At 43.9% G+C, this 12808-nt stretch overlaps 1 protein-coding gene across 1 annotated transcript; it reads left to right on the top strand.

Moving 5' to 3' along the window:
• Positions 1 to 2306: 2306 nt before the first annotated feature.
• Positions 2307 to 9557, top strand: LOC120916081 (olfactory receptor 4Q3-like). The gene is made up of 2 exons (XM_040326913.1): positions 2307 to 3273; positions 9527 to 9557. The coding sequence occupies exons 1-2, from the start codon at positions 2375 to 2377 to the stop codon at positions 9555 to 9557; spliced, it is 930 nt and encodes a 309-aa protein (XP_040182847.1). The 5' UTR covers positions 2307 to 2374.
• The last annotated feature ends 3251 nt before the right edge of the window (positions 9558 to 12808 follow it).

The raw sequence follows: 12808 nt of genomic DNA, 5'->3' as shown, positions 1-12808 counted from the left end.
AAACTGGGGTAAAGAAAAATTGCAAATTTGTTTGCCAAAGGGATGGAGAGCGATACAAAAATGAGTGTCTGCAGCCAACAGTGAAGCATGGCGGAGGTTCCTTGCAGATTTTGGGCTGCATTTCTGCAAATGAAGTTTGAGATTTGGTCAGGATCAATGGTGTCCTCAATACAGAATAATAGATGCAGATACTTATCCATCATGCCGTACTATCAGGGAGGCGTGTGATGGGCCCCAAATTTATTCTGCTATAAGATACTGACCCAAAACATACAGCCAATGTCATTATAAAGGCATAAAGAAGAACAAGGAGTCCTAGAAGTGATGGCCTGGCTCCAAAAGAGCCCAGATCTCAACATCATCGAGTCTGTCTGCGATTAGCTTAAGAGACAGAAGGATTTGAGGCAGTCTACATCCATGGAAGATCTGTGGTTAGTTCTCCAAGATGTTTGGAACAACCTATCTGCAGAGTTCCTTAAAAACTGTGTGCAAGTGTCAAACAAATACAAGGAGATTTCCATGCTCAAACTTACCAACCAGCCAGCAACCAACCAGATTGACCTGTCTAACGATATGCTTTAATAACAGGGGTTTAGTCTGCACACATTTGCAAACACGTGCATAAGCTACATGCCCCATCAAGGCACCCTGTTTTCTGTAGTCCCTAACCCTGACTTCTGGGTCTCTATAATAGGAGCACATGCATATTTATGGAGACGTGAGGATTGGTGGCCTGGAAAAAGCCCAGACCTCCTTAAAGGTACAGGGGTACACTGAACACCCAGCACATAGCACTAAGGCAGCAAAGATGTCAGTGTGTTGCCTGACCAATATAATCAAAATACAAAGTGGCCACTGCCCTCACCTATAACTGGTTTGTATATTGGTCTGGTCTAAATGGTCTAAACTGGTTTAAATATGCCACTTTTGCATTTTGGCGCAATGCCTGCTTCAAATTCTAAAGTAAAAAAATAACAGTTTGAGATCAACTTTCTTTATGGCATGCAGAGAGAGACCCTTGCAAAGTGTCTCCTGTACATTCTAAAAAGCGGCGCAGCATGCTCTAAATTCAAGTACAAGTTCTAGACGATTACATACATTTTACCCATTCTCAAAATCTGTCTGCATTATAAATTCCAGAGTGAGTGTCTAATTGGACCCCTGATGTCTCCATAAAGAGGACATATAACCTGCCCAAAGCAATCACACAGGGGACTTGTTTAAAAGTTAAAAGACAAAAATTTAAGAAAAGTGTAAAAAATGAAATTTTTGTAAAATAAATAAAAATCATTTAAAAATGTAAAGCACCCCGTAACCTCCTGCGCATACACACAACTGCAAATGTGCATGTAGGTTCTGCATGCATATGTACATATACTCTGTAGCAATGCTGTATCCTGGCCTAGGCCAACAAGGGCCAGACCTAGGGCAGCACTTTGCAGGGGGGCAGCATGGAAAGAGTCCCTGCTGGCTTGCGCTACACTGTTAGTGTAGTGCCAGTCTTATTGGGAGGACTGGGCTCAGAGGAAAATTAGTCTAGCTCCCCCATAAAGCAGCCGCACTGCTTCCGGTATGCGGGCGGCCGGCATTCCGCAACTGTGGTGGGGGGGGGGGGCGGTTTCTAATTTTGACTGTCCTATCATCCTGCAACACAAACCTTCCTCACTGTGCTATATGTTTTCTGCTGTACTATTGGCATGGTTATATCTTCTTAGTCCTCTCCATAAAATTATCAGAAATTTGTGCTTAAAGTAGAACTATAGGCAACACTTTTTTTTTCATTTTGGATAGAGTAAGGGAGGGTTATAGCCCCTGTCAGTTTATTTTTTACCATCCCTGTCGCATTGCAGAGATTTTCCTTCACATCCTGCCCCATAGCCAAACAGGAAGTGAGAGGAAACCTATGCAAATTAAGGGAATTCATTGCCCCCCCAGGCCCTCAGAACTATTGTCCCGATTTGAACATTTCAGGGGTGTGGCCTTCGCAGAAAGGGGTGGGTCATATTTAAATTAGGGGGTGCACGAGTTTAGTCAGGCCTAGGGCAGCACAGAACCTAAATACACTACTGCTCTGTAGGGGTGTAGTTGGGAATAATATGGCCTAATTTATATACTATTATAGTTAATATAGTTAACCATTTCTTACTCCGTTTTGGGCGATTACTATCCGGTGAAGTTAGACATAGTGGAAATGTGTTCTTATTTTTCCCTGTAGTGACGCTTTTCCCCTTTCCTGTTCTTTACCACACTGTTTTTTAAATAAATAATACATTAAGAACATCAAATATCTTGCATGAGCTTGGCTATATTTTAGTATTTTCATCTATGACCCTGAATTAATATAGTCAAATGTTTTATTTTATTCCTAGAAATAATGAATTCCACTAACCAGCACAAAGTCGTAGAGTTCACTCTCTTGGGATTGGCCAGTTTCCCTAGGCTCAGCATAGCCCTATTTCTTCTCCTTCTCATTACCTACATTCTTATATTGCTGGCAAACCTGTCTATTATAGTGGCAGTCCATTTTGAAGCACGTCTCCATTCAGCCATGTACTATTTTCTTAGTAGGTTATCCTTTGTAGACTTGTGCTATGCTACAGTGACCATCCCCAAAATTTTAGCCGACTTCCTTTCCAAAACCAACACAATCTCCTCCAATTCCTGCATCACCCAGCTGTTCTTCCTGCATTTCTTTGCAGGAACAGAGTGCATCCTCCTAACGGTCATGGCCTATGACCGCTACATCGCTATCTGCCACCCCTTACGATATTCCAGTATTATGAACAAGACTGTCTGTCATTGGCTCGAGTTTGTTTGTTGGGTCACCAGTTTTTTACATTCCATAATTCAGATTATCATGACATGTCAACTGAAGTTTTGTGGACCAAACCAAATAGACCATTTCTTCTGTGACATCCACCCTTTGTCCGTTCTGGCCTGTTCAGATACTTTCATCATCGAAATAGTATACGTGGCCAACAGTGGCCTGATCTCTGTGCTATGTTTCCTTGTGTTACTTATGTCTTATATGGGTATCATTAACACCATACTTAAAGCTCAATCTGAAGAGGGCCTAGGAAAAGCTTTTTCGACTTGTGCCGCACACCTCACTGTTGTCACCCTTTTCTTTGGGCCTTGTGTCTTCATATATTTAAGACCCTCTGTATCATATGCAGTAGATAAAGTGGTGTCTGTATTCTATACAATGGTAACACCCCTACTGAACCCAATTATTTACACGTTAAGAAATAAAGAGGTAAAGACCGCCATCAAATCAATTTTGAGCAAGAAATTACTACGAAAAGAACAATAAATAGATGAGATATCAGAGATAAGTATGAATATCCAGTATATTTAGAGATATACTGCATGTTAGCACTGTCTAATAGCTATGGTTCTTTACTACAGTAATATAGTACTCTACAAAAGTTTTAGGCACTTGTAAATTGCAAGTATATTTTAGCTTATCAGTCCTTAAATGTGGTGGATGCATTAGTTTTATTTTTAGGCTTTTAACCCTTTATTTTCAACAGGCATCCCAGCAGTTAATAAGCAGTTAATAAGTCAAAACATTTTTTTTCCTCACTTTAGGATGATACGTATTCTTCTACATATTGTTGGTAGAAAAAAATTGCAATAAGCGTTTATTGATTGGTTTGCGCAAAAGTTATAGCGTTTACACAATAGAGGATAGTTTTATGGCATTTTTATTAATAATTTTTTTTTACTAGTAATGGTGGCGATCAGTGATTTTTCGTGACTGTGACATTATGGCGGACACATCGGACCCTTTTGACACATTTTTGGGACCATTATCATTTTCACAGTGAAAAGTGATATAAAAATGCACTGATTACTGTGAAAATGATACTGGCAGTGAAGGGGTTAACCCATAGGGGGCGCTAAAGGGGTTAAGTTTGTCCTAATTTGTGTTTCTTACTGTAGGGGGGCATGGCTGGGCGTGTGATGTCACTGATCGTCGTTCCCTATGACAGGGAACAGAAGATCAGTGACACTCTCACTAGGAAGCACGGGGAGAGGTTTGTTTCCACTTACCTCTCCCCGTTCTTCCCTCTGTGACCTGATCGTGGGACACCGGCGGTGATCGGGTCCCACGGGCGCAGTCACCGAGCACAGGACTGGGTCGCGACCCACGGCTGAGCTTCTTAAAGGGGACGTACCTGTACGTCCATATGCCCAACCATGCCATTCTGCTGACGTAAATAGTTGTGCGGCGGTCCTTAAGGGGTTAATAATGTTTATAATTTATTTTTATAGTCATCTTTTTTCCTTGTTTTATTTTAATTAAGATCTCCTGTTTTTTTTTATTATATTAAAACTATTTTCTAATGATCTCCATAATTATTTTTTTATTTTTGTGTGTTACCACAACAACATTATTATCTTGTATTTTTTAACCTCAAGGAAATTTGGTTGGTGTCCCTTGTTAATTTGACATTGTATTTTTGAAATGTACCTGCCTACTCACAAACAAACTGTCCTTTTTTTAAGAAAAACACAAAACAGTAATACAGCAAGCTGCCTTTTATATTTTACATTCTGTTTTAATTTAGTTATTCTGCATCAAAGCATGAAAGCAGCTTGCTTAAAGCGGACCTTCCGTATTTTTTTCAACTTTCCATCTATAAGTTCTTCTGCCCTTGTTGTTTTAACTTTGGATAGTAAAACCTTTCTTTTTTTTCTGCCAGTAAATACCTTATGCAGCCCACTTTCTGTTTGTTGTCTGGTCATTAGCCTAGGCTTATGACATCATAGGCTTCTGTCAGGAACCATGAATCAAACTGGGACAGAAGTGAAGTAAGAATCACACTATTTAATAAAATGGTAAAATGGTATAAACAGCGCAAACGTAGTCAAAAACAGACAGAGTTTGGTAACCAGGACAGGTAGTCAGAACACGCCAGAGAAACGGGAGTCCAGAGATCAGCGAACTTGGGTGCAGCAAACAGGATCTGGAAACAGAAGGGAAGTCATCCAAGCAAAGTCTTTCACAGGAAAACACAGCAGAGAGAGTCCGGATATGTTGACCAAGGCGAAGGCACAGCAGATCTGATCCATGCAGGAGTTGTTTGGGACCACTCTTCTACACACAGCTTCAGTTCTGCAATTTAACATATCTGAAGGCTGTGTTTGGTACTACTGTCCTGCACACAACCTCAGTTCTGTCAGTTTACATGCTCTCAGCAGACTAGTGCTGCCATACGGATTACGGATTAACCCATACGGATTTGGCACTCTTTTCCATTTCTTTGCATCCCATGTGGACAACTGCACTCTTGGTTTGCTTATCCTCTCCATGTCTGCTAACAATAAACACCTAGAACAGTGGTTCTCAACCTGGGGGTCCGGACCTCCTTGGTGGTCGAATGACGATTTGCCAGGGGTCACGAATCCTGGGCTGTTCCTGAAGCCCGCGCTGCTCTCCCAGTCTTTTCGTAGCCACCCAACAGGGCTGTTCATGGAGCCTGTGGCCGCCCACTCAGCCTCTTGGCAGCTGCCTATTCAGTTTACGGCATTGATGGGGGGCAGAGAGTAGAGGTAACCTGACTGGTGAGGAATGTGAAGTGGGAGGCGCTGGAGGAGACCCTATCTCCTGATTTCGGCATAGGTGTCACTGCTACGAGACAACACAAAGTTGGAGACACAGTGAAGCCAGAGACACAGTGAGTAACTCTACCTGTGATTATAGTTACCATTACCATCAGCAGATGACCTTGATCAAGAGCACCTAAGTTGACTGATCAGAACTCCCCCCAGTACTGCCACTCATCCCAACTCCCTACCAGCACTGCCACTCATCTCATCCCCCCCACCAAGGAGTAAGAGAAGGAATAAAAAGAGAATACATAGAAGGGAGAGGAAAAGAGGGGGAGGAACAAAGAAATAGGGAGAGAAATAATCAAAAAGATGGCTAGAGAGAGGGATGGGGGGAAAAAACAAGAAATTTGTATAAAGAGAGATAAAAGGGAAAGAGTGGTACATCCTATATACCATAAGGGGTTTTAATACCGTGCGATTGGAAGGGACTCAGAGCGCTAAATGTCCATGGGTTAGGGGGGTAAATTACTTGCCTTGGGTGCTGACAACCCACGCTATGACAATAATTTTACTGTTTGGGGTCCCCACAACTTGGGAAATGTTATCAATAGGTCACTACACTAGAAGGGTTGAGAACCACTGACCTAGAAGGTTATCATTTTCCTCTGCAAATCGTAAAACTGAAAAATATCGTTCAGTTCTATCACGCATGGTCTGCAAGGTATTTAAACCCATTAGGAGTACATGGCGTGCAATAAAATCTCTTACCTAATCTAATCGATATCGCAAAAGCATTTAGGCCTGATCTCTGCTTACAGCCATCCTATTTGGCCGGAAAATAACCCCTTCTCCAATTCACAATTTCAAAATCTACACATAATTTATAAAATCAGACATGACCAAGCTTTATTACTATTGATTATATATTTGAATGTGAAAGAAAATACTGAATGGATCAAGATCACAGTTGACTATGCTATTGTATACACAAGGCAAGATAGCTGTACACACGTGTACACACGATCGGAAATTCCGACAAGAAAAGTCCGATGTGAGCTTTTGGTCGGAAATTCTGACCGTGTGTAGGCTCCAACTGAATTTTTCTGTTGGAATTTCCGATCGCTCAAATTTTCCGACAGGAAAAGTTCATGTCGGAAATTCCGATCGTCTGTATGCAATTCCGAAGCAGAAAAATCATACTCATGCTCATAATCAAGTCAACGCATGCTCAGAAGCATTGAACTTAATTTTTCTTGGCTCGTCGTAGTGTAGTACATCACGTGTTCTTGACGGTCAAAATTTGGTGTGACCGTGTGTATGTAAGACAAGTTTGGGGCAAAATTCCGTTGGAAAAAAATCCACGGTTTTCTTGTCGGAATTTCCAATCGTGTGTACACGGCATGAGATATAAAGTTTAGTATCTCTGGAATGGAAATGTAATGCTGGAAAATAATAAGTTACCAGTATGCAACCTGTAAGTATTCAAAATTAGTGATATCTGTATAAAGCTGCATTTTAGGGAGTGGCCGCTACATGGTCGTAAACACAAACAGCAAAAAACACATTTCAGCGCTAAATGGGTTAACAGGTGTCGGGATAATATAAACTCATGAACAGATTAATCATAATCAGTGAAGAAAACAATTGTCCCAGAGCTGCTGGAAAAAATCATTCCAAAAAACAACAATAGAAAAAAACACCACACTGCATTCTCCAGGGGACAGACTATCTGGTGTGTGGGGGCCCTCCAACACACAGGGCGCAGAAACCTGCAGCGATGTCTGCCTGTACGGGAGATCCAGGAAGCTCCGTGCCGAGACAGGAAATTACGTCAGTGGCAGTGCCCTCAGAAACGTCCGTCCTAAGGCTGAATTACCAGCTGCACGATGTTATGCCGTGAAGAGACCCTTCTCTGCACTGTGAAAGACGGCTATACTCTGCTGCTCTCTAGTGGAGAAAGCCTCGAGGTACAACCACTGTTTCAGCTTCCAAAGCACGTCACAAAGTCAGCTTTGCTAAAGGGACTGTAATAAGGCCAATTCACTGCTGGTGTATTCCCATGTTCAAAGGGACACAATGGGGGTCAAGTTGCCTTGACAACATGTTTTGCGCATCGTGCGCTTTTTCGGACGGACGTTTCTGAGGGCACTGATATCATCTCCTGGCTCGGCACGGAGCTTCCTGGATCCCCCTAGGGTTGCCACCTTTTCTTCAAGCCAAACCCGAACACTTTAGCGGCACAGGGCATGTTTTTTCCCGTAATATACACAATCGGATAATAAAAGACCTGGGGCACCTTCGGGTGCCTCAAGGACAGTGGTATTGCAGCTTGCTGCGGCATACAGTGGGTGTGGCCAAACTGCTCTTGCTGACATCGTGGCTCCCCCTCAGTGATGCCAAACCTGCCCCCAGACAGCGGCCCGCATCTCCCGAATGGCAACAGATTTTTGTGTGACTGCCTCAGTTACTTGGGGAGCCACAGCCCAGTCTAAATAATGTGTCCGGGTTTCAGGCAGACTGAAACCCGGACACAAGATCCCAAACCCGAACTGTCCGGGTGAATCCTGGACAGGTGGCAACCCTAGATCCCCCATACAGGCAGACATCGCTGCAGGTTTCTGCGCCCTGTGTGTTGGAGGGCCCCCGCACACCAGATCGTCTATCCCCTGGAGGATTTTCAGTCTAGAGGTAGCAGTGTTCTGTGTTTATTCATTGAGGTCATATTACCAGCATTGATCTATGGGGGGGGGGGGACACAAGTGTTTTAACTTCTTTCATCATTTTATTGGAGTCTTTTATGATTGGATATTTATCCTAAGTGAAGCCTGAATAAACTGTTGATTTCTTTGATACTACCCAGAGACAGTTCATTCATTTATTTGTTTTGTTCCCATGAGCGCAGGAATGCAGTATGGTCATAAACACGATGACATCCCGGACCTTCTCAGAGTTTCTCATTGGTCATACCATTTCTGTCCACAGTCTCCTCAAGGACCAGAAAACAAGGTATAAACACACCTTCCCCATTCTTCACAGTGGCAGCTTCATTGATCGTGTGTTCCCTGATATAGGGAAACACGATCAATGACGTCACACGTCCAGCCCCACCCCCCTACAGTTAGAAACACATATGAGGTCACACAGTGGTTAACTCCTAAACTGCAATTGTAATTTTCACAGTAAACAATGCATTTTTATAGCATTTTTTTGCTGTGATATCGACAATGGTCCCGAAAATGTGTCAAAATTGTCCGATGTGTCTGCCATAATGTCGCAGTCACGAAAAAAATCGCTGATCGCCGCCATTAGTAGTAAAAAAAAAATATTAATAAAAATGCCATAAAACTATCCCCTATTTTGTAAACGCTATAAATTTTGCGAAAACCAATCGTTAAACGATTATTGCGATTTTTTTTATTTCAAAATTGTCACTCTATTTTTGTTTATAGCGCAAAAAATAAAAACCGCAGAGGTGATCAAATACCACCAAAAGAAAGCACTATTTGTGGGAAAAAAAGGTCGCAGTCACGAAAAAAATCACTGATCGCCGCCATTAGTAGTAAAAAAAAAATATTAATAAAAATGCCATAAAACTATCCCCTATTTTGTAAACACTATAAATTTTGCGAAAACCAATCGTTAAACGCTTATTGCGATTTTTTTTATTTCAAAATTGTCGCTCTATTTTTGTTTATAGCGCAAAAAATAAAAACCGCAGAGGTGATCAAATACCACCAAAAGAAAGCTCTATTTGTGGGGAAAAAAGGACGCCAATTTTGTTTGGGAGCCACATTGCACGACCGCGCAATTGTCAGTTAAAGCGATGCAGTGCCGAATCGCAAAAACTGGCCAGGTCCTTTACCTGCATAAAGGTCCGGGTCTTAAGTGGTTAAGCCGCCAATGGCATGTTCTAGGTGGCAATGGCAATTTCAGAGGAGACCGTGGATGTCAATAGGGGAGAAGAGACAAAGAAGTGGTCTAGAAGTGGTCTATCCTGAAATAAAGCTTATGAGGGTTGGAGTAAAATGTATACTGTTTTTGTGTGGGGTGTTTAAGTCTCCAGACATCAAGGAGATTACGTGTTCTAATAAGTTTGCGGAAAGATGTCGAGAGGCAATGGGCTGTGGAGGCTTTTGCGGAGGGAAAAAGTAAATGCCTATCCTTACCAGGAGACATGGTCATATTAAAATCGCCTCCTATGATAGTAAAAGTTTGGGAGACTGTCTAAATTCTTCAAACACAGTAGAGAGAAATTGGATTTGGCCAGAGTTGGGAGCATAGAAATTTACCAGAATAAGGGAGTAAGAGAGGAAAGAGAATAAATCTTCCATGGGGGTCCAAATAAGAGGATTTGATTCACAGGGGGCAAGAACGTTTGATTAAAATTGCCACTCCTGCTTTCCCAGAAGGATCAGAAGCCATAAAGGCCATTGGGAATTGTTTACTAGCAAATATGAAGGATCCCCCATGGATCTCTTGTACTATTATCACATCAGCCCCTGAAGATTTAAACTCTTTCAAAGCTATCTCTTTTGAACAGAGTTTAAGCCTTTAACATTGCAAGTAAGGAACTTCAACGCCATGTTATCTTAATACATTTAAAGAGCAATTGAAATACAGCATAGAACATAGTGGGTAGGGGGTTCCATGGTGTGTGGAACAAGGGAGGGGGAAGGGACGCTTCAGAAAAAGATTGAAAAACATCAGAACAATAATATACATACATTGGCCCGGATCCACAAAGAAGTTACCTCAGCGTATCTTTGATACGCCACGTAACTTCTAGGATGCGCTGGCGTATCTTTGTTTTGTATCCACAAAACAAGATACGCCTGAATGTGGTCTAGATCCGACTGACGTACGTCTTAGTATGCCGTCGGATCTTAGGTGCATATTTACGCTGGCCACTAGGTGGCGCTTCCGTTGATTTCCGCGTAGAGTATGCAAATTAGCTAGATATGCCGATTCTCAGAACGTACGCCCGCCCGGCGCATTTTTTTACGTCGTTTACGTAAGGCTTTTTTCGGCGTAACGTTACCCCTGCCTCATGAGGCGTACGCAATGTTAAGTATGGACGTCGGGACAGCGTTGAATTTTCCGTCGTTTACGTTGTTTGCGTAAAACGTTCGTGAATAGGGCTTTGCGTAAGTTACGTTCACGTCGTCTCGGCATTGAGCGGGCGTAATTTAATTTGAAAATTCGATGTGATACTGAGCATGCGCCGTTTGAAAAAAGCGTCATTTACGTGGGGTCATGCTTAGTTTACATAAAACACGCCCCCCTGTTCCTCGTTTGATTTTGGCGCGCTTACGCAGGCAGATTTTTTTTTTTTATATAATCTTTATTTTCAAAAAGGTTTTTTTTTCACAGGAAAAACAAACATACAGATGGATGGCCAACATGGCCTGATAATTGAAGTACAAGAAGTACAACCATCATATTGCAGTGCACATCAAAACGGATCTTATCTCGGGCATTCGAGCGGAACATACTGCTAAAACATATCTTCTAGGGCATGCCCATGCCAGGGCGCACGGCTGGGGGAATAAGGAGCATCATATACAGGGTATATTATAAGCTAATTCCATTATGGATCACCCCGCCCGCACCACTGAAGCACCCCCCTAGGGGAGGGATGCCCCTCTACCCGCTAGAATTATCTGAACAAGCCTCCGAGCTTCGGGTTAACGTGCAATGGGAAAGCAGAGAGAAGAAGGGGGGGGTAGGAGAGGGTCACATACATAACAAAACAAAAAGAACAACAAAAAAGGGGGGGGGGGGGTTTCGGTACAAGTGCATCCACAACAAAGAGACACTAGATAGACTGTAACATCTCTACTATGGCTACATCAGTCCACTGTTTCATTAGGGTCATCAGCGGCACCTCCTCCAACAACGTAGGGCCCCCTACCAGAGGGGTTCACCCCCTGGGGGGGCCCAAGCCCAGGCAGCTCCTCAGGGCCCGTATAGTGTATCCAGGTCGCCCATATCAGGTAGAATTTGTCATATTTATCTTTGCACTGCGCCATCCACTTCTCTGCTTCCATAATTTTGTTTACCATATCCACCAACTCGGAGCGGGACGGTACCTGAGGTGTCTTCCAATGTATTGGAATCAGCCGCCTGGCCGCATTGAGCAGATGGGGCAGTGCAGACTTGCGATAAAGGCTGACTGGGATGGTGGGGAAGTGGAGCAGGGACTCCAATGGGGAGTCCGGAAGTACCACGTCCAGAATGAGTTTAATCTGGGCATGGACATCTTGCCAAAAGGGGCGTAGCTTGGGACACTCCCACCAAATATGCAGGAAAGTGCCCCGTTGGCCACACTCCCGCCAGCATGCATCTGATAGGGAAGGGTATATCTGAGTGAGCCTGGTTGGGACCCTGTACCATCTGGTGAGCACCTTATAGCTATTTTCCTGCATCTTTGTGTCAACCGTGCTCGAATGTGTGAGCTGGTACATGTGGTCCAGCTGAGGCTGAGTAAAGTTGTGTTGCAGGTCTCCCTCCCATTCCCGTATGAACCTTGGCTTCCCGTCCTCCCGCAGGGAATAGATCAAGGCATATAACTCAGAGATGGCGTGAGGGACAGCCGCCGGGGACATGCAGAGGCGTTCAAAAGGGGACGCTTGTGTGGGTGACCTGACTACCTGGGGCAGAGAGGCGAGAAAATGACTAAGTTGCCGATAGCGCCACTCATCCATTAGGAAGGGGCCATATTGTTCCCTCAGCGTGGCCAGAGGCAACAGACCCCCATCCTGGACAAACCTCCCACACCTGGACTCCCCATCCGCCGTCCACGTCCGGAAAAAGGATGGGTGTTCCCCCGGAGTAAACCAGGGGAAGCCCCCCAGGGGCGCCAGCGGAGAGGTAGGCAAAGCCAACTCCCCCGACTTGTTTAGGGCATCCCAGATCGCCAGGGCATGGACAGCAAAAGGGGAAACCAGTCCAGACAACCCCCTATGCTCCCCGGGCACCCACGGAGCGTGGGACAGGTTACGCCCAGCCAGGAACTTATCTAGAGGCACCCACATCTTGTGCTGGACACTATGGTTCCAGTCCAGAATGCGCTGAAGGGCTATTGCTTCATAATATCTCCTCACCACTGGGACTCCCAGCCCACCCGCCGACTTAGGGCGTTGCAGAATGCGGAGAGCTAGCCGAGGACATTTCCCACTCCAGATATATTGGATGAATAGGCTATTGAGGCTTGAGAAGAAGGCCCTGGGCAGAGCAATCGGAACCATCT

Source organism: Rana temporaria, chromosome 10 (assembly GCF_905171775.1).
Source record: "Rana temporaria chromosome 10, aRanTem1.1, whole genome shotgun sequence".
Taxonomy (NCBI): Eukaryota; Metazoa; Chordata; class Amphibia; order Anura; family Ranidae; genus Rana; species Rana temporaria.
This window is presented reverse-complemented; position numbering and strand designations above follow the sequence as displayed.

Coding starts and splice junctions, on each gene's coding strand:
- LOC120916081 (XM_040326913.1), top strand. CDS start 2,375: ATGAATTCCACTAACCAGCACAAAGTCGTAGAGTTCACTCTCTTGGGA. Junction 3,274..9,526: donor GAGGTAAAGACCGCCATCAA/ATCAATTTTGAG, acceptor GGGAGAAGAGAC/AAAGAAGTGGTCTAGAAGTG.